General features: G+C 35.0%; 1 protein-coding gene across 1 annotated transcript in view; it reads right to left on the bottom strand.

Moving 5' to 3' along the window:
• Knl1 (kinetochore scaffold 1) overlaps nt 1-19043 on the bottom strand; it is a 39431-nt gene that overhangs the window by 13681 nt on the left and 6707 nt on the right. Inside the window, exons 6-13 of the mRNA XM_076849389.2 lie at nt 13339-18297; nt 11955-12093; nt 11474-11541; nt 10579-10677; nt 7031-7146; nt 4451-4541; nt 3416-3532; nt 2160-2247 (exon numbers count right to left, since the gene is read on the bottom strand). Of these exons, the coding sequence (XP_076705504.2) occupies nt 2160-2247; nt 3416-3532; nt 4451-4541; nt 7031-7146; nt 10579-10677; nt 11474-11541; nt 11955-12093; nt 13339-18297 (5677 nt within the window). The remainder of the gene's footprint in view (nt 1-2159; nt 2248-3415; nt 3533-4450; nt 4542-7030; nt 7147-10578; nt 10678-11473; nt 11542-11954; nt 12094-13338; nt 18298-19043) is intronic.

Here is a 19043-nt window from a genome sequence, read left to right as displayed (position 1 = left end):
GAAGCCCCATAAAAGTAGAACTAATGTTTGTGTTTGATCACCAGTGTGTTCTTAGCACTAAGTACTGTATATGACACACGATAGGTATTCAGAAAATTTGCTCAATAAATAATATTCTATGAAATAGAAAGATAATCAACAAAAGAGTGGGATAGTCTAAGACTATGGAATTCATATATTCATTATCAATTTAATGCAGAACACATGTACAGGCACTTATACTATATATAGCATAGTACTAATAGTACTAAGGACCTGGAGAAAAATAAAAGCCGATTTTAGCTTCCATGTACCTTATAATTAGGAAGATAAACTGAACAAAATAACTACAATACAAGTGACAGCCACAGAAGCTAAAGAGATGGAGAGTATTTCCCTTCATGGAAAACAGGAGAATGTATTAGCCAACACAAAGTGGCAGGTAGGCATAGTGGTGCATGACTGTAATCCCAGAGGCAGGAAGATTGCAAATTCAAGGCCAGCCTATGAAATTGAGCAAAACCCTGTTTTAAGAGTTTAAAAAAAAAAAGGGGGTGGGGTGGGGATACTGCTCAGTGGTAGAGCATCCCTGAATTCAATCTCTAGTACCTCAAAAGCCAACCAAAAAAATAAAACAAGATCATACATACAAAAAAATAAGTGGCAGGGGACTAGAGATACAATTCAGTGGTAGAGTACTTTAGGTCTAGCATGCCCAAAGCCTTGGGCTTGATTCTCCACACCATAAAACGATAACAACAAAAACAGAAAATGGCATAATTACATAGAAATGTATGTAGTTTGGGCTGGAATTCAGAGGATAAGAAACAAGTTTTTAAATTAGATTTTGGAGATGGGAGAAGATTATTTATTCACTTAGAGTTTAAGGTGCTTAAGGATATTGTTACACTGAAGTTCAATAAGAAGACAGAAATTATATAATCTAAAACTCAAATAGGTTAAAGATGTGCTCAGCCAAAATGATTATAAGGTACTTGAGGCAAAACCTGTATCATTTCTTTATTTTTTTCCCCCTGATGATAAGCAGAGTATATGGCATGAAGTAGGTGCTCAAAAAATATTTGATGAATTTAACTGAATTTGGGAATTAGTTACATAATTATTAAAGCAGATGAAAGCATTAGAGGAGAGAATATAAAAGGGATGACAAAATCTAAATTCCACACAAGGGGTTAGAGGAAAAAGAAGCCATCAGAGGAATTAAAAGGAATAGCCCGGAGAAAATAATAGGAATAAGGTACTGCAATATCATAGAGGTTAAGATAGATGAAAGATTCAGGAAGAAATGAACAATCATCAGCAGCAAAAGCTGAAACAAGTCAGATGGTTAAGGGTCAAGAGTAACCAAATTTGATGATTATGTGGAATTTTGAGATCTCTGAGAAAGCAGCTTAAGGAAAGCAAAATTAACAAGTGAAGATTATGAGAAGCCAAACTGAAAGGTTAAGACAATTTTCTTTCTTTTGATGATACTTGGGATTGAACCCGGGAACATTCTACTACTGAACTACGTGCCTAGCCCTGTTTATTTTGAGGTAGGGTCTTGCTAAATTGCCTAGATTGGCCTCCAACTTGTGATCCTCCTCCAGAGTCACTGATACTACAGATACGCGCCACTGCACTTAGGTAATTTTCTTGTTGCGTATGCTGCTATGGATCAAAGATAGGGCCTTGCAGTTGCTAGCAAGTGTTCTACCACTAAGCTACATCCCCACCAATTTTCAAATGAGATGGACTTACCTATTAAAAAATACAAAATTATAGTCTAGATTATTAAGAGTTTTCCACAGGGACTCATCTTGGCTATCTCTTGTTGACTGTGTAAAGGAGTTTTACACAGTAAAACCATAGTAAAGGAGTTTTAATTTGCTTTAATCTAAGGTTTCAAGGTGCTAATACGTGTCGGCATAATAAGGCAAACCAGGTTGGGGATGTAGCTCAGTTGGTAGAGTGCTTGCCTTGCATGCACAAGGCCCTGGATTTCATCCACAGCGCCACCCACCCACACAAAAAAAAGACAAACCATCTCTATTGTAGGAAAGCATTAAATTTAAATATGATTTCAGAAAAGTATTCATTATAATTCTGGGATGACTCTATAGAGTGCTACCACTAAGTTAAACATCCAAACCCCTAGAAAAGTATTTAAAATACTTTACCTATTTCCACTTCAGACAGACAATTATTGATCTTCTTGAGTATGTTATCCATCTCATCTATCCTTATCTGAAGTTTCGCCCTCTCATTCTAAACACAAAATATTATAATTGTAAGGTTAAACTTCCAAACAAAACATTATAAATAGTTTAAGTTGTTGACATAACTGCTACGTCTTGATCGTAAATGGGTAAATCTTAAAATGGCCAAACCTTCAATCTGGACTTAAAAATAAATGAAATTTTAAAAGGAGATAAATACAAATTAATTTGTATTCTCTTTTACTTATTTATTTATTTAGCTGCTAGAGATTAAAGTTAAGGTGCTTTGGCACTGAGGTACGTCCCCAGCCTTTTTTGAGACAGAGTCTAACTTGCTAGCCTCAAACTTGTAATCCTTCTGCCTCAGTCTCCTAAGTAACTGGAATTATAGGCATACCCCATGGATCTTGGCTGTATTTTCCTTTATTCAAGTATTTGTATATGTGTTTCATGGAATATGGGATATTAATGTTACCTTGAAAAAAAAAAAGTTCTTTAAAATTTTTTCTATGGTCAAATAAGGGAAAAACTGATCCATGACATCATTTTTATTTTTAGACTTTAAAATTTATATTTCTCTAAGATTATATTGTATGCAATATTTTTCATATTTATTTGCCAATGGGAGGATAATCATTTTGAAAATGCTATTTTAAGCTTCATGAACACACATATACAACTGGGTATGAAGGTGAAGAAGACAAAACTATAGTCTATATACTATACTTTCCATTTTATAGTCTTTAGCAATGGGAGACCTAAATCCTATATATATTTTATTTCAATGTGTAATAACAATATCTGAGATATAAGCCCATATTAGTAACTACTTTCCAGTTACTCAAGATAACAAGACTTGTCACTTTTGACTGAGCCTGCTCTCTTAAGAACAGTTGTTCTCACTCAAATTTCATTTACATATCTCCTAAGGAACATTCTTTATATTCCACACCACTAGAAAGTACTTTTATTTTTTCCTTTGTGGTACACTGGGAATTGAATCCAGGGGTAATTTACCACAAGCTACATCCCCAGCTCTTTTCTACTTTTTCATTTTGTGACAGGTCTTGCTAAATTGCCAAGGCTAGTCTAGAACTTGTGATCCTCCTGCCTCAGCCTCCCAAACCGCTAGGATTATAGCCATGCACCACCATGCCCAACAAGTAATTTTAATAGTTTTTTTTTTTTTTTTAATGCTGTTAATTGTCTCAAATTACCTGGGCTGACTGCACCAGCTTGCTGTACAGAGTCACTTTTCCTTGGTGAGTGAAGACTTTAGTTACCTTGGTAACACATGATTTTATTTTGTTAACGTAAACTCCAAAGGCCTTCAGCTGTAAGGGAGAGTTAAGGAGTACAATGCACTAAAACAAACCAGTCAGAAAAGGTAACTGATCCAGAAGTTCATTCAGCTGCCACATGCTAGGCTTTGCCTGATCTAGATTCCGATTCCTAAAATAGGACACTGATCACTTGGAAATTTAAATCCATATAGCTGCTTTAAAAAGGAACCAAATATTTTAGTTTTGATTGCTGCCTGTAATTTATTTATTCACATTAAAAATCAGAAAATGACAGATTCACTTTCAACATTTGCATACACATGAAATGGGTCACTTGTTATTTAACCAATTATAGTTGAACTTTTCTTCATTTAAATATAAGTAAGTGAAAGGCAAACAAGGAAACTTCAAATACATTTCACATATTAATCATCATAGGTTTTTTTTTGGGGGTACTGAGGCACTTTACCAGTGAGCTACATCCCCAACCTCGGCTGGCCTTGAACTTTTGATCCTCTTGCCTCAGTCTCCTGAGCCACTGGGTTTATAAGTGTGCACCACTGCATCTAGTGATTATTACATCTAGTGATTATTACGAGTTTGAAAAGATTATACATCGCTGGGCATGGTGACACATGCCTGTAATCCCAGCAACTTGGGAGGCTGAGACAGAAGGATCATGATTTCAAAGCCAGCTACAGCAACTTAGCAAGGTCCTAAGCAATTTAGAGAGACCCTGCCTCAAAAATTCAAAACGTCTGGGAATGTGGCTCAGGGGTTAAGTGCCTCTGGATTCAATCCCCAGTACCCCAAAAGAGAGAAAAGATTACTTATTAACAATTACTTGTATATAATTAAACAAGACCTTGGTAGCATATTACATCACCAATTATCAAATAACAATTATTTCACAATAATCATTGTTTAAAGTGTCTGCACTGATTCCCACTTAGAAAGAGACCAGAGTACCTCTTCATCAGAGGAGTGTCTCATTTTTTCCCACAAGTTCCTATTGATATCAGTCAACAGTTTATCTTGGGTCAATGAAGAAACCTTTAGTCTGAAAGACAGAAAAATTCATTAGCACAGGTTTCAGAAGTCATTTTAATTGAAATAGCTCAGATCTATCATGCTTAAATTTAAATCTTTATGTTTATTGCTACATAAAAAAAGGGGGGAAAAATCACTCAAGAAAAGGGCCAGTCTGATTATTATTCAACACTTGAAGAGCAGTTCAAGAATGCATAAATCAGAAAAATTTCACACACAAAAATTCTTATTTCAATGTATCAACTTGTTCCCCAGTGAAAACATGTTGCTTATATTCTTAAAGCTTGTCAAAGTATAATTACTATGAAGTTATAGTCACTAAAAGTTCCTACGTCAGCTCAAAGTTATATCTTACTTTTATAGAATAGCATTTATAAAAATAGTAAAGATATTATATGTCAATATATATTGGTTTCTTGTTGGTAGGTGAAGAAAATAAATTTCTATTGAAGTAAGATTTCATATGCAGGCATGTAAGTGCAAAATTAAACAGCAAAGCATATCTAAATTTATTGCCAACTGAGTGCAATATCCTATTATATTCTTTAAACATGAATCTAAGAAATTCTTATCATTGGGGCTGAGATTGTGGCTCAGAGGAAAAGCGCTCCTCTAGCACGCATGAGGCACTGGGTTCAATTCTTAGCACCACATAAAAATAAGATAAATGTATTGTGTCCACCTACAACTAAAAAATAAATGTTAAAAAAAAAAAAAAAAAAGAGGGACTGGGGATATAGTTCAGTTGGCAGAGCGCTTGCCTCGCATGCACAAGGCCCTGGGTTCAATTCCCAGCACCACATTAAAAAAAAGAAAGAAAGAAATTCTAATAATTTACTCGGTGATGAACTCCAGTACTTAGTATAGTCCCTAGCACACAATAGGTGCTCAAGAAGTATTTGTTGGGCTGGGGATGTGGCTCAAGTGGTAGCGCGCTCGCCTGGCATGCGTGCGGCCCGGGTTCGATTCTCAGCACCACGTACAAGCAAAGATGTTGTGTCCACCGATAACTAAAAAATAAATATTAAAAATTTTTCTCTCTCTCTCTCTCCTCTCTCACTCTCTCTTTAAAAAAAAAAAAAAAAGAAGTATTTGTTGAATGAACAAAGCAGAATCAGGCAAATTTGATGTACTATCAATGAATAGTATCATAAAGTTTTACTTTTAAAACTACATAATTCTTTTTTTTTTTTTTTTTGGTACCAGGGATTGAACTATTTCCAGTCCTTTTTTAAAATTTGTATTTATTTAGAGACAGGGTCTCACTGAGTTGCTGAGACTGGCCTTGAACTTGCAAGCCTCTGCCTCAGCCTCTGGAATTATAGGCATGCACCACTGCGCCTGGCACAAAACTACATAATACCTAAAGATTATTTTATTTCTTTTCTGTTTGTTAGTTTAGATCAAATTTGATTAAATAATCCTTAATAATTATAGCAAACATACATTATTTTGAATTGCCAATTCTAATTTGCCTGAGGAAACCCGGATATATCTAATTTGTAAATCAGTGTGTAAACAACCAAAGCATGCCGGGCATGGTGGGGCACACCTATAACGCCAGGGACTTGGGAGGCTGAGGCCGGAGGATTGCAAGTTTGAGGCTAACCTCAGCAACTCAGTGAGACCCTCAGCAACTTAGGAAGACCCTGTCTCAAATAAAAAATAAAAAAGGCTGGAATGTAGCTGAATGGCACAGTGCCCCTTGGTTCAATCCCCAGAACCAAAAACAAACAAAAAAAGCATTCTAATTTAACTGTATTCTATATACAAATCAAGAACTATTGTGATAAAATTAGAAACCCAAAGGCAAACTTGATTTTTAGGCACTACATATACATTTTCTTTTGAAGAAGAAGATGTATATGTAGAAGATGTATATGTAGTGCCTTCTCTTGCAATGAATTCATGATATCATAACCTAATAATTACTGTTTATTTCTATGGAGGACTTACTTTGTGGTAAAAATAATATGAAAGCATTTCATATATACTATAAATGTTCATTTACAATCATTTTGACCTGCTAAGTAGGTATTATTATCCCTACTTTATGGATGTGGAAATGAAGGTTAAATGACTTGCCCAAGGTTACACAGCTAGCAATTTAGCCAGAACTGAATTTATTTATTTATTTTTGGTACCGGGGATTGAACTCAGGGGTACTCAACCACTGAGCCACATCCCCAGCCCTATTTTGTATTTTATTTAGAGACAGGGTCTCATTGAGTTGCTTAGTGCCTCGATGTTGCTGAAGTTGGCTTTGAACTGGCAAGTCTCCTGTCTCAGCCTCCCAAGCTGCTTGGATTACAGGCATGTACCACCACGTCTGGCCAGAACTGAATTGTATTTAAGGTCAAAGCCAAACTTCTGTACCCGTGTTAATGCCATTAATTTTTTTCCATGCCACTGTTATTCTAATCAAAACCTTGCCACATATACTACTTGCTTGTTAAACAAAGACAAAACCCACGTAGAAAAAAATTAGAACTTTCTTACTCTTCTATCTTTTGGCGAAGAATTTCACAATCCTCTCTATAAATCTGTATCTTGGGTCCATAAACATACTGTCTTAATATCAGGTCTTCTGGAATAGGTGATGTGTTTGTAGTAAACTGAAAAGATAAATAAATAAATCACTTCCTCAGAACTGGTATCCTGACGATCAAACTGTTATGGGCCAGGCTATATGGGCAATGACCAAACAGATTCCATTTTACCCTGAGACTCCATGTCATGTAAGAAATGCTTCTTCCATGTGAACATCCCACCTCTGTACCTATCAACAGTTGTTTAGCACAGCATATTTGGCAACACAAAATGGCAATTCTTATATAGTGTAAATTGTTATCTTTTTGATTCCCATTGTTCTTGGACAGTGTTCCATGTCAGAGAATGATTGTCTAGATGTTAGTAACCATTCTTTAACTTGTAATCAACTAGGGTCCTTTTGACCCACTTCCCCTTCTGTTTATGATTTTAGATCTCATGATGTTTGTTTATGTCTTGAATCATAGCAATAGTCACATATGATTAACGTATTGACATGCTTTACTTAGGTGTACTCAAACCCATGAGGGGGTCAAAGGGTGTAGACTTACAGTCTGCCCCTTGGCCTACCAGCTGGTGAATAAATGTTTCATCTCCTGCTTTAAGATAGACTTGGTGGGGGCTGTGGTTGTGGCTCAGTGCTTGCCTTGCATGTGTGAAAAACTGGGTTCGATCCTCAGCACCACATAAAAATAAATAACCAAAATAATGGCATTCTGTACATCTACAACTAAAAAAAAGATCAACTTGGTGACTTATTGAGATCTCACCATAACAAAACCATGTTGTGAGAAATAATTTGAATTTCAGAATGCCTATTTGAGTGTGTGTGGGGGTGTTTACTAGGGGTGTAACTCAGGGGCACTTAACCTGAGTCACATCCCCAGCCCTATTTTGTATTTTATTTGGAGACAGGGTCTCACTGAATTGCTCAGCTCCTCGCTTTTGCTGAGACTGGCTTTGAACTCGCAATCCTCCTGCCTTAGCATCCTGAGCTGCTGGGATTATAAGCCTGCACCACTATGCCCCGCTTGTTCATTTTCTAATTTCTTAAACTGAGTATTAAAAATTTCTTTTTCCAGGCACAGAGGTGCACAACTGTAATTCCAGTGACTTGGGTGGCTGAGGCAAGGAGGATTACAAGTTCAAGGCCAAACTAGGCAATTTAACAAGAACTTCGGCTACTTAAAAAAAATAAAATGGACTGCATCATCTCTAGCAATTAAAGAAATGCAAATCAAAACTACACCGAGATTCCATCTCACTCGAGTCAGAATGGCAATCATTAAGAACACAAGCAACAATAAATGTTGGTGAGGATGTGGGGGAAAAGGTATGCTCATATACTGCTGATGGGATTGCAAACTGGTGCAACTATTATGGAAAGCAGTGTGGATATTTGTGAGAAAACTTGGAATGGAACAACCATTTGACCTAATCATCCTACTCTTTTTGATTCCCATTGTCCTTGGACAGTGTTCAAAGTTTACACTCAAAGGACTTAAAAATCAGCATACTGCAATGATGCAGCCACTCCAACATTTATAGCAGCTCAATTCACAATTGCTAAACTATGGAACCAACTTAGGTGTCCTTCAACAGATGAATGGATAAAGAAAACTGTAGTATATATAAAGGAATATTACTCAGCCTTAAAGAAGAATGAAATTATGGCTTTTGTTGGTAAATGGATGGAACTGGAGAATATTAAGCTAAATGAAATAAGCCAGTCTCAAAGAACCAAAGGCCAAATGTTTTTTCTGATATGCAGGTGCTAATTCACAATAAGATATGTGTGGGGGATTGGGAGGAATAGAGGTATTTTGGACTAGACAGAGGGAAGTGAAGGGAGGCAGGGCATAGGGGTAGGAATGATAGTAGAATGAATCAGATATTATTACCCTATGTGCATACATGATTACATGACCTGTGTAACTCTAAATCATGTACAACCAGACAAATGAGAAGTTATATACTCCATTTATATATGATGTGTCAAAATTCATTCTACTATCATGTATAACTAATTAGAATTAAAAAAAATTGCACGGGGAGCAGAAATCCCCACCAAAAACAATCAAAAATCACAAAAAAATTGGTCCCTAAAAGATGTTTAAATTCACTTGTAGTAAGTAGAATGCAAATTAAAGCTGTTGAGACACCATTTCTTATTTATCAGATTGGTAAAAATTCAAAAGCTTGATTATCTATTAGTGATGCTATGGGGAAATGGCCTCATATATTGCTGGTAATGCGAAATGCCATCTTTACTTATTTATTTTTAAGTTTTAGGTAGACACAATATCTTTATTTTACATTTATGTGGTGCTGAGGATCGAACCCAGCGCCCCATGCATGCCAGGCAAGCACTCCACCACTGAGCCACAACCCCAGCCACCGAAATCTTTATGGAAAGATAACAACATTTTATGTCTATATCCTTTGGAAAAATAAATAAATAAATAAAAAGGGCTTAGGATGTACCTAAGTGGTAAAGTGGTCAATCTCTAGTACCCCCCGACAAAACAACAAAAAATCTTTTAGACTCTTCTATAACAGACAGCCAAGTTTTTAATTTCCTGCTAAGTTATGCTTTATGTCCAATAGATTTGCGATTAGATATTCTCTGTTATTTGCTTTCTAAACAGTTTTTATTTCTTCTTTGATCAAAGAGTGTTTCATTATTTGCAGTGCTAGGGATCAAACTCGGGGCCTTGTGTATGCCATGCAAGTACTCTACCACTAGGATACACCCCCAATCTAAGTGTGTTTCTTTCCTTTCTTCCCCCGCACTCCCCACTTTTTTTTTTTTTTTTTTTTGGTATTGGGGATTGAACCCAGGAGTACTTTATGAGCCCTTTCTATTTTTCATTTTGAGATAGGGTCTCACTAAGTTGCTGAGGCTCACTTTGAACTTGCGATCCTTTTGCCTCAGTTAGTCACTGGGATTACAAGTGTGCACCAGTAATGTGTTTCTTACCTTCTAAGAAGCTGAGAATATTTTAGTCCTTTTATTCTAATTTTAATGGATTAAGATCCAACACTGTGGTCTAAAAAACCTCCATTGTTTTCAATTTGTTACTTTGTGGCTAAGGATACTGATTTTGTAAATGTTTGCCAGACTTGGGGCTACATCCCCAGCCCTATTTTATATTTTATTTAGAGACAGGGTTTTACTGAGTTGCTTAGCCCCTCACCATTGCTGAGGCTGGCTTTGAACTCGTGATCCTCCTGTCTCAGCCTCCCAAGCTACTGGGATTACAGGCGTGCATCTCCACACTTGATTTAGAAAAACTTTCTTTAAAACAGAATAAAATTAATGCTTCCTTTTTTTTCTTTTCAGTAAATACTTGCTTTTATGCAATTTAGTAAAAAAAAGAAAAAAATATTTTTTTCATATATATATATATATATATATATATATATATATATATATATTTTTTTTTTTTTTTTTTTTTTTAAATGATACAATTATTTTGCCAGGAAATTGTACTTACTTTGGCTGGGAGATTGCTCTGCCGGGGTTTTTGTATTAAGATGTGGACCTGAAGAAGTATAAAAAACTCCCTTATTGTTATTCTTCCATCTTTGAGTTTCTGAGAAAAGAAAAAAATTTGCAAGATCACCTCATTTGATTCTACTTTGAAAATATTCATGAAATTATCCATATTAAGCAGGCTATCCACAAGCAGATATCTTCGATTATCTAAGATTCTTATTGAATAACCTGAAAGAATAAGAATAGAATTTACAGAAACCAAAACATATGTATTGAATCTTCATTTCTACTTGCTATTGTCTGTGTGTTTTTCCCCTCCAAAACTGACAGTGAAACTTAATTCTCTAAGTTATATGCTAATGATATTTCGAAATGAAGCAGTTGAGAAGTAATAAGGATTAGATAAAGTCATAAGGCTGTGGCCTCCATGAGTGCATTAGTAGCTTAATAAGAGGAAAAGAGGAACACATTAGTGAGCTTGCTCTGTCTCGCCATGTAATGTCCTGAACCACCTTAGGACTCTTCAGAGTCCCTACTAGCAAGAAGGCCTTTTTCACTAGATGCTGAGCTGATACCAGGGTCATGCTTTTCCAGGCTTACAGAACCATGAGCTAAATAAACCTCTTTATAAATTACCCAGTCTTGGGTTGGGGATGTAGCTCAGTGGGAGTATGCCTGAGCACAAAAAAATATAATAAAATGAAAAATAAACTATCCAGCCTGTAGTTTTCAATTATAGCAGCAAAAAGTAGACTAAAAATATTGCATGTAATTAACTGCCATGTTGAGACCAGAACAAAGAAAACAAGTCTTCTGTACATTTGAAATCTTAGAATTTTTTTAAAAAGACAAGAAAATCAGTACATTACAAATGAGAAATATTTTTAACATACCTCTCTCAAGCTCTCTTCACAAATAGTGTCTCGGAGAAACCGTGATTCCATTTGATTACTGCGGTATGCTAGAAGTAAAGCAGCTTCATGTGATAAACAGGTCAAATCTAAATTGTGAACTTATTTTTGTTATCTTTCAGATTTGTTTTCATGATCTTGAAGCCATTCATTGTGATGTTTCTGGGAAGGCAGTCATTTAGCATGGCAAATATGTTATAGTTTTAAGGCTTCATTCACTGTTTCCCCAATAGTTATAAGCCTCTGAAGGAAAACTCTATTCCTCTATAGCATAGCAATTCTCGATTCACTAAAATAACTAAAAATTAAAAATAAATAAATACTATTTTATTTTTACACTTTATAAACTTTATAATGCTGAAAAGACATATGCAACATTCAAATATTTCCTAAATGAAATAGATTTATAATTAGTCCAGGATGCATTTGACTGTTATTGATTTAGCCTTCATAAAGATCTTACTACTGAAATCCAGGGAGGTCCCATCAGCCTTGATTGAATCCAGAGAGCTGCTGCAACTAGATGGGGTCCTGCTCAGGCTTTTTATCAATACACTGTTAACATTTTTATCTATATCCCCTTCATTATGATGATCAAAAATCTGAAATTGTGAATTAAGAAACATCATCAGAATAGTTATGGCATTATACTTATAATGATTAAGTGATGAACACTAAAACCACTACTTAAAATTTACCTATAATTACCTACATAAAATTACCTATAATTCATATGAAATTTCTCAAAAAATAATCAGAATATCAGGCAATATAGGTCTTTTGTTAAAAGTAATTTAAAAATACATGTAAATAACTTCACGCATCATATTTCATAAACTGTTTCTTAGATGTCATAGCCAGAGCCTAAAAGCTACTAAATGTCAACCTATCCGATTATTCAACTACTAGCCACAAATAGCCTGGCTATATCATTGCAGAATACCAGACTGGAATATTGACTATGCATATGGCACTGGCTAGAATACAGAAAACTTAGTACTTTCCTTCTCATTTAATAAGACTTACCCTTGACTAACATCAAATAAATGATTTGGTCCTGCATTTTCATCATTTGACTTCACAGTATCATCTATACCTACTTACTTACATGTTTTTTTGAAGACAATATATTCCTTGCCTAAATATTAGCAAGTAAACTTTTATTAGTTGTAGATAGACACAATATCTTTATTTATTTATTTATTTATCTATTTATTTATTTATTTATTTTTTAATGTGATGCTGAAGATCGAACCACTGAGCTACAACCCCAGCCCAATAGTTTAAGCTTTTAAATCTTTTCCCCACCTATAAAACTAGATTTGAGTGATAGGTTTTTTTCCCTCTAAATATCCAAATCAATGTTTCTCAACTTAAAAGTTTGACCTGGGCATTCTCCTACCCATTAAAGAAATGGACTCTCAGCTTCTACATATCTTCATTATCCAAGAAAATTCAGTCACCCTTTTCTTTTCACAGTTTAAATAGAAATGCTTTTTACTCCCCAAATATTTATAACACTGAAGACTTTTCAAATTATATTTGTGCTCCTAAGAGATTCTCACATACAAAACAACACTGATAAATTACCAGCGGTAACAAAATTCTTAATTATACAGTTTCAACATTGGTTCACTTTACTACTTTCATATTTTGTGCTATTTGTCACTATAAATTATGTTAAAGTCTAGCTGACAGTTAATCTTGAAGATTTTATATAAGAACATTTTTCCAGACCTATAACTAAATACATTTTAAGACTAAAATTAAAACTCAAGAACACCCACAAGCTTAAAAAAAAGAAATCCAAGTCTTACTGACATTCCTCAGTTCAAGACAGAGCTTACCTCCCGATCTTGAGTAGTATCACTACGCTTAATATCATATTTTATGATTTTTTTCTCCTTCTGCACATCATTATCTTCTTGCACCCAGGTTCTTTTTTGATTATTGCAGGTTTCTTCCATTTTATTTTCAGATAGTAAAATCTCCTTTTGGTATGTCTCAATCAAAGACTTTTCCTCAATTTCTATGCTAATAGTATCTGAGGAATTAATCTCACCAGGACATATAGGGAGATTTTCCTCATTTATATATTCAGATGGACTTAAGTTCAGGTTAGCTGCAACAGATCCAATGTCTGAATCTTTTCTGGAGACTTGCTGAATTTCTAACTGATCAGTTGTGTCTGCTGGAATCTGCTCCAGGTCATCAATACCAGTGACACTACAATTTCTCTTATTTGGCAATCTAGGCAAAAAGATTCCCAAAGAACACCTCCTCATTTTATCTTTAACAACTGTCTTCAATGGTACAGAGGTAGTGTCAGCTCCATTTTGAAAATTTTTATTTTCTTCATCCCAATTATCTTTAGCATTGGTGGAGACAATGTTAATATTATGTATTTCTGTAGATTGCACTACACTCACATTATCATGTGCCCTACCTCCTAATTCAAGTAATTCTTCTTGAGGAGGTAGTGTAGGAACAGTTTGAGAATCTAAAAACTCTTCAGTTTTTCCATTTAAATTATTCATATTTGGTTTGATACTACTAATACATGGAACATTAGAAGTAATTATATGATCTGATGCATTTCTAGCATTGGTGTGAGTCTGAATGATTTGTGTAGCTGAGTTTGAGTTACTGTGAAAATCTACAGCTGTATTACATTTTGCTGTTTGATTATTTTCTTGTATTTCTTTTTTACAGGCTATAGCAAACTGTTTTTCATTATTGAGTATTTTATACTCATTTTCATATGTGGGTGAAGAATTTTCTATATTTCCACTTTTAGACAGTATTGCTTCAGATTTACAAATAACATTCTGTCTGTTTTGAGTTAATGGAAGTTGCTGGGTTGAGAGATGAGGCTGAGAAGCATCACAGATATCATCAACAAAGGTCTCTATTTGATCCTTTGGAAGCTTAAAAGATACACGCTTTGAATTAAGTTTGGTTATTTCCCCTAGATTTTGACTATATACTAAAGTTTGATTAGCTGATAGATTTTGAGGCTTCTTGATCAGATCTTCATCTTTGAGCAGGGTCATGGAACAGTTTAACTGTCCTCTGGGATCAGTCCAAATAGCTTCTTTCTTCTCTAGCAAAGAAGCAGAGAAAGGCAGTCCCTTAGAGTCCAAGTAATATTTACTGGCTAAATCATCTGCATAAGCAAGATCATTTTGCACTGGGCAATTGTTGGCTTTCTCTTTATTGAGTAAGAATGTAACATTAGAGGAACTATCATTAGGTAAACAGGCAGACTTATCGAGGGACCCACAAATAGCAGCTATAGGACTACTTATAAAATCCACATTTCTTCTGTCTGTACTATTTAAGTGACAACTTTCAATTTCGGCCTTTTCCAATGTACAGGCCTGATCTACAATGTTCTCCATGACCTCCTTATCCACAGCTGCTCTACAGAATTTGATTTCCATTTCACTATGATTCCCAGAAAATGTATTAGTAGGATTAAGGGGTATCGTATGATGTTTTTTTTGCTTAGGGTGAAGAACAATTTTGTTTTCTATAGCTAACACTTGTTTATTAGTGGTTTCTTGAACATAACTATCATCCTTAGGAATTCCAAATTTAGGGTACTCTTGAAGCATTTTCTCTGTGGCCTGACAATCAATGAAAACAGTATGGGACTTGGTGACTTCTAGGTCATTATAATTATCTACAAACATTACAGTTTTGTCCACAGGCCTAGTAATTTCATCGGGTAAGACAGTTTTACAATCTGAGACCGTTGGGTGACTTGCAGTGATCTCCATGTCATCATGCCCACGTGAATACAAAATAGTTTTAGATGTTCCTTTCAAAGGCACCAAATTAAAGTCTTCTTTGTCTTCCAGAGCACTTTTATTACTCTTTTCCACCATGCAACTCTGGGTAATATTCACCTCATTTTTATCATTTTCTGAAAATGCAGTGGTCTTGTCATTTTTGAGCATAAGGCTTTTTCTTCTCTGACTTTTACCTGATAAATATTCATTCACAAATCCAGCCTTTTCCACATTGTTGATATTTTCCCGAGTGGTTAATTTAGATACTTCCATGCTATCATCAGCTTTAACTGCTACACCTTTCTCTATAGAACCAACATTAGACCATTTCTTCAGTCCTGTTAGCTGACTGCCTTTTGCTGTTGGATTATCACTTTCATTGTTTTCCAAAAAGAAAACCTTGTCTTCTTCACCAGAAGATGCCACTTCTGATTTTTGTAGGCTTTTCCTTTTAGCTAATTCAAAGGTAGATGTGTCTGGAAGTCCAGTTCTCTCCTGTGCTTGGTAGTCAATGAAAACAGTGTGAGATTTTGTCATTTCTAGTTCATCATGATTATCTACAAACATTACAGTTTTATCCACTGGCCCACTAGTTTTTTCACTTGCTAAGTGAGTTTTACATCCTAAGACAGTTGTGTGACTTCCAGTGATTTCCATGTCATCCTGGCCACAAGCATACAAAATAGTTTTAGAAGTTCCTGCCAAATGGGAGTCATTTTTGTCTAATAAAGGTCTATGGTTTAATTCTACTGTGTAACTCTTGGTAATATCCATATCATTCTCGTCACCCTCTGAAAATATAATAGTCTTATCAATTTTTAGTCCACCAAAACTTTTCCTTTCATGAATATTGACATTTTGCTTTTCCATCAGAAATCCAGGTTTTTGTAAGGCTTTGTCATCTAATACATTCCTCTTGTTAGATATAAATAAACCAGTTTTTTCTACAGGACTTTTATCACATTTTTCAACTTCTGTAGCAACTTGTCTGTTAACTGTTGTGAGGTGGCTGGCTCTGTATTTTAAATTAGTCTCACTAAGTTTGTGTACTTCAGAAGGGCCAAATCCAGTGACAACAGTGTGGCTCTTGGTTAGATCCATAGTTTGGTCCTCTTCTGCACAAACAGTCATCTTCTCATGAGAACAGTTAGGTGTGGGATCATCTAAATTTTTCTTCAGTGACTGAGGAAGTTTAGAATTCTGGCCTAGTATAGAATTCACTAGATGACTATTCTCAGAAATATCAAAATTTTTCACAACAGATTGTTCTTCTGTTGCAAATAATGGCTTTGAGGTAGAATACAAAGATTGCTCACTTAAAACTGTATGTCTGTTATTTCCTAGTAGTACTTGTTTATCAAGAACTGCACCAGAGTAGACTATATTATGGTTTATTGCTGTGTTCTGATTATAATCAGTTGATGGAAGAGGATCTTTATTAAGATGGGGCAAAAAGTTCACACTTCGATGTTTTTCTTTGCTCTGGGTGTCAGTTATGATGTTTTTAGATATGTTTGGTTGTGGGGATGGTGTAATATTTTTTATCTTTTTTTCCCATTCATCCAAAGGGCTTTTACTTTGAGAATGAGATTTACTAGTATTGTTTGTTATTAGAGTATAAGATGCAAGAGGAGCATGACTTCCTAAATTACTTGTGTGACTTTCAGTCAAATCCACAACTTTACCTGCTAAAAGTTCAGTCTTTTTTTCAGTTAATGAAATAGATACAGGCTTTTTTGAGCTCTGTTGTAATCTTTCCTTAAATATACGAGCAACTGAGCTACAACTTAAATTCATTTTCTCATCTTCTGACACAATTATAGGATTTTGGAGCAGCATTTTTTTCTCAGATATTGATGCAGCTGCTACCTGAAAATCTGACTCCTCTTGTTTAAAAATCTGATTATCTATTGCAACTGTGTGACTCTTGGTAATGTCCATGCTATCTTCTCCTGAATAAATAGTTTTCTCTATGAGAAGAGGGATACCATCTGGACTGGGACACATTTTAGAATTACCATCATGCTTCAGCAAATTTTCCTCCTCTCTCAAACTTGACAGACACTTTGTTAGTTCCATGGCATCATTACAACTAGAATAAAAAACTGTCTTATAACCTTGAATATCTGGAGTATAACATATAGAGTCCGGAGTCGCTGTCAATGTTCTGGTATCTTGATTAGAAGTCTGTGTGACTGTTTGAGTTTCTGACTCTATGATATGACTTCTGGTAATATGTATTTTGTCTTGAGGGTTTAAGGAAGAGTCTTGAACAATAGCATTAATTTTATTTTGAAAGAATGTTTCCTTTCCTGGAACTTTAGTTTCACAAACTGTTTTAAAATCCAGCTTGACATTCTGAGTTTGATTTTCTTTTTCAGACAAATTATCTGCTGAGGGTAAAATCTGTACAGTGTGATTAACTGTCAAGTCCATACAGTCATCATGATAAATTGTAATATCACCTTCAAATTCCCTTAAGTTGGCCTCACCAGTGGTAGGAACCAGAGTCTCAATATTCGCTGTATGACACTGGGTAAAATTCATACCCTCATCTTGTTCTTGGAATATTCTAGTCATATTATCACTATTTTCATCAACATTAAAAGCTACTTGCATTTGATGTGTAGAAGAGGCAGTATTTGATTCTTTGGAATAAATAAGTATCTCAGAATTTTCTTTATCAGGCCCTGTAGAAGGAGAAGCACTATATTTTCCTCTTTTCAATCTTTTTATAAAATCACTGGAATTTTTTTTTTTTTCTGAAGAAGTGTTTTGATCCATTGATAATTTTTCATTTTTTATTCTTAAATCCTCAGCATTGTGCTTTAAGTTTGTCAGAAAGGATCTGGTTTCTATCTTGGTGGACTTTTCACTTTTGGTACGATCTAAAAGGCCTTTGGAAATCATCACAGTATGACTTGCTGTAAGGTCCATCTGGTTTTCATCTGAAAAGATGACTGTCTGGTCACCTGCATGTTTCCTTTCATGGTTGTGTTCTGTAAATGGAAACTATAAAAAAATAAAAAATAAGACCAAACCAAAATAAATTTTTATAAAAGTAATTTATAACATGTTCTATATAAACAATTCTCAGTGATGGTTTCATAACACTGGTGTACTTATCAATGGTGTGGTATGTTGCACATTTGCTATTAAATTTTTTTTTTTAAATCTTAATAATTTACATTTTAGTATTTCAGAAAATTAAAAATTTAAAGTTAGCTGGGCAAAGTGGCACACACCTATAATCCTGGTGACTCAGGAGGCTGAGGGAGGAGGATTTCAAGTTTGAGGCCAGCCTCAGCAATTTAGCAAGGCCCTAAATAACTTAGCAAGATTGTTTCAAAACAAAAAATAAAAAAAAAGGGGAATGGGGATGTAGCATAGTGGGAAAGTGACATTGGGTGGTTAACTACCTAGTACCTGGATAAAATACCTAGTACCCCACCCCCCAAATTTTTTTTTAAGTTTAATTACATAACCTTTAAAATGACTGAAAATTGGCTCACACCTGTAATCTCAGCAGCTCTGAGACAGTTAAAAGCTAGCCTCAGCAACTTACCGAGGACATAAGCAACTCAGTGAGACCCTGTTTCAAAATAATAAAGGGCTGGGGATGTGGCTCAGTGCCCCTGGGTTCAGTCCCTAGCATCAAAAAAAAAAAAAAAAAGGCAATGATTTAACTATTTTTATTAATGCCAAGATGGGAAGTTTTCCCAGTCTATGTTTTCATCTTGTTAAGTCATCCCTCAATC

This window comes from Callospermophilus lateralis, chromosome 3 (assembly GCF_048772815.1).
Source record: "Callospermophilus lateralis isolate mCalLat2 chromosome 3, mCalLat2.hap1, whole genome shotgun sequence".
Taxonomy (NCBI): Eukaryota; Metazoa; Chordata; class Mammalia; order Rodentia; family Sciuridae; genus Callospermophilus; species Callospermophilus lateralis.
This window is presented reverse-complemented; position numbering and strand designations above follow the sequence as displayed.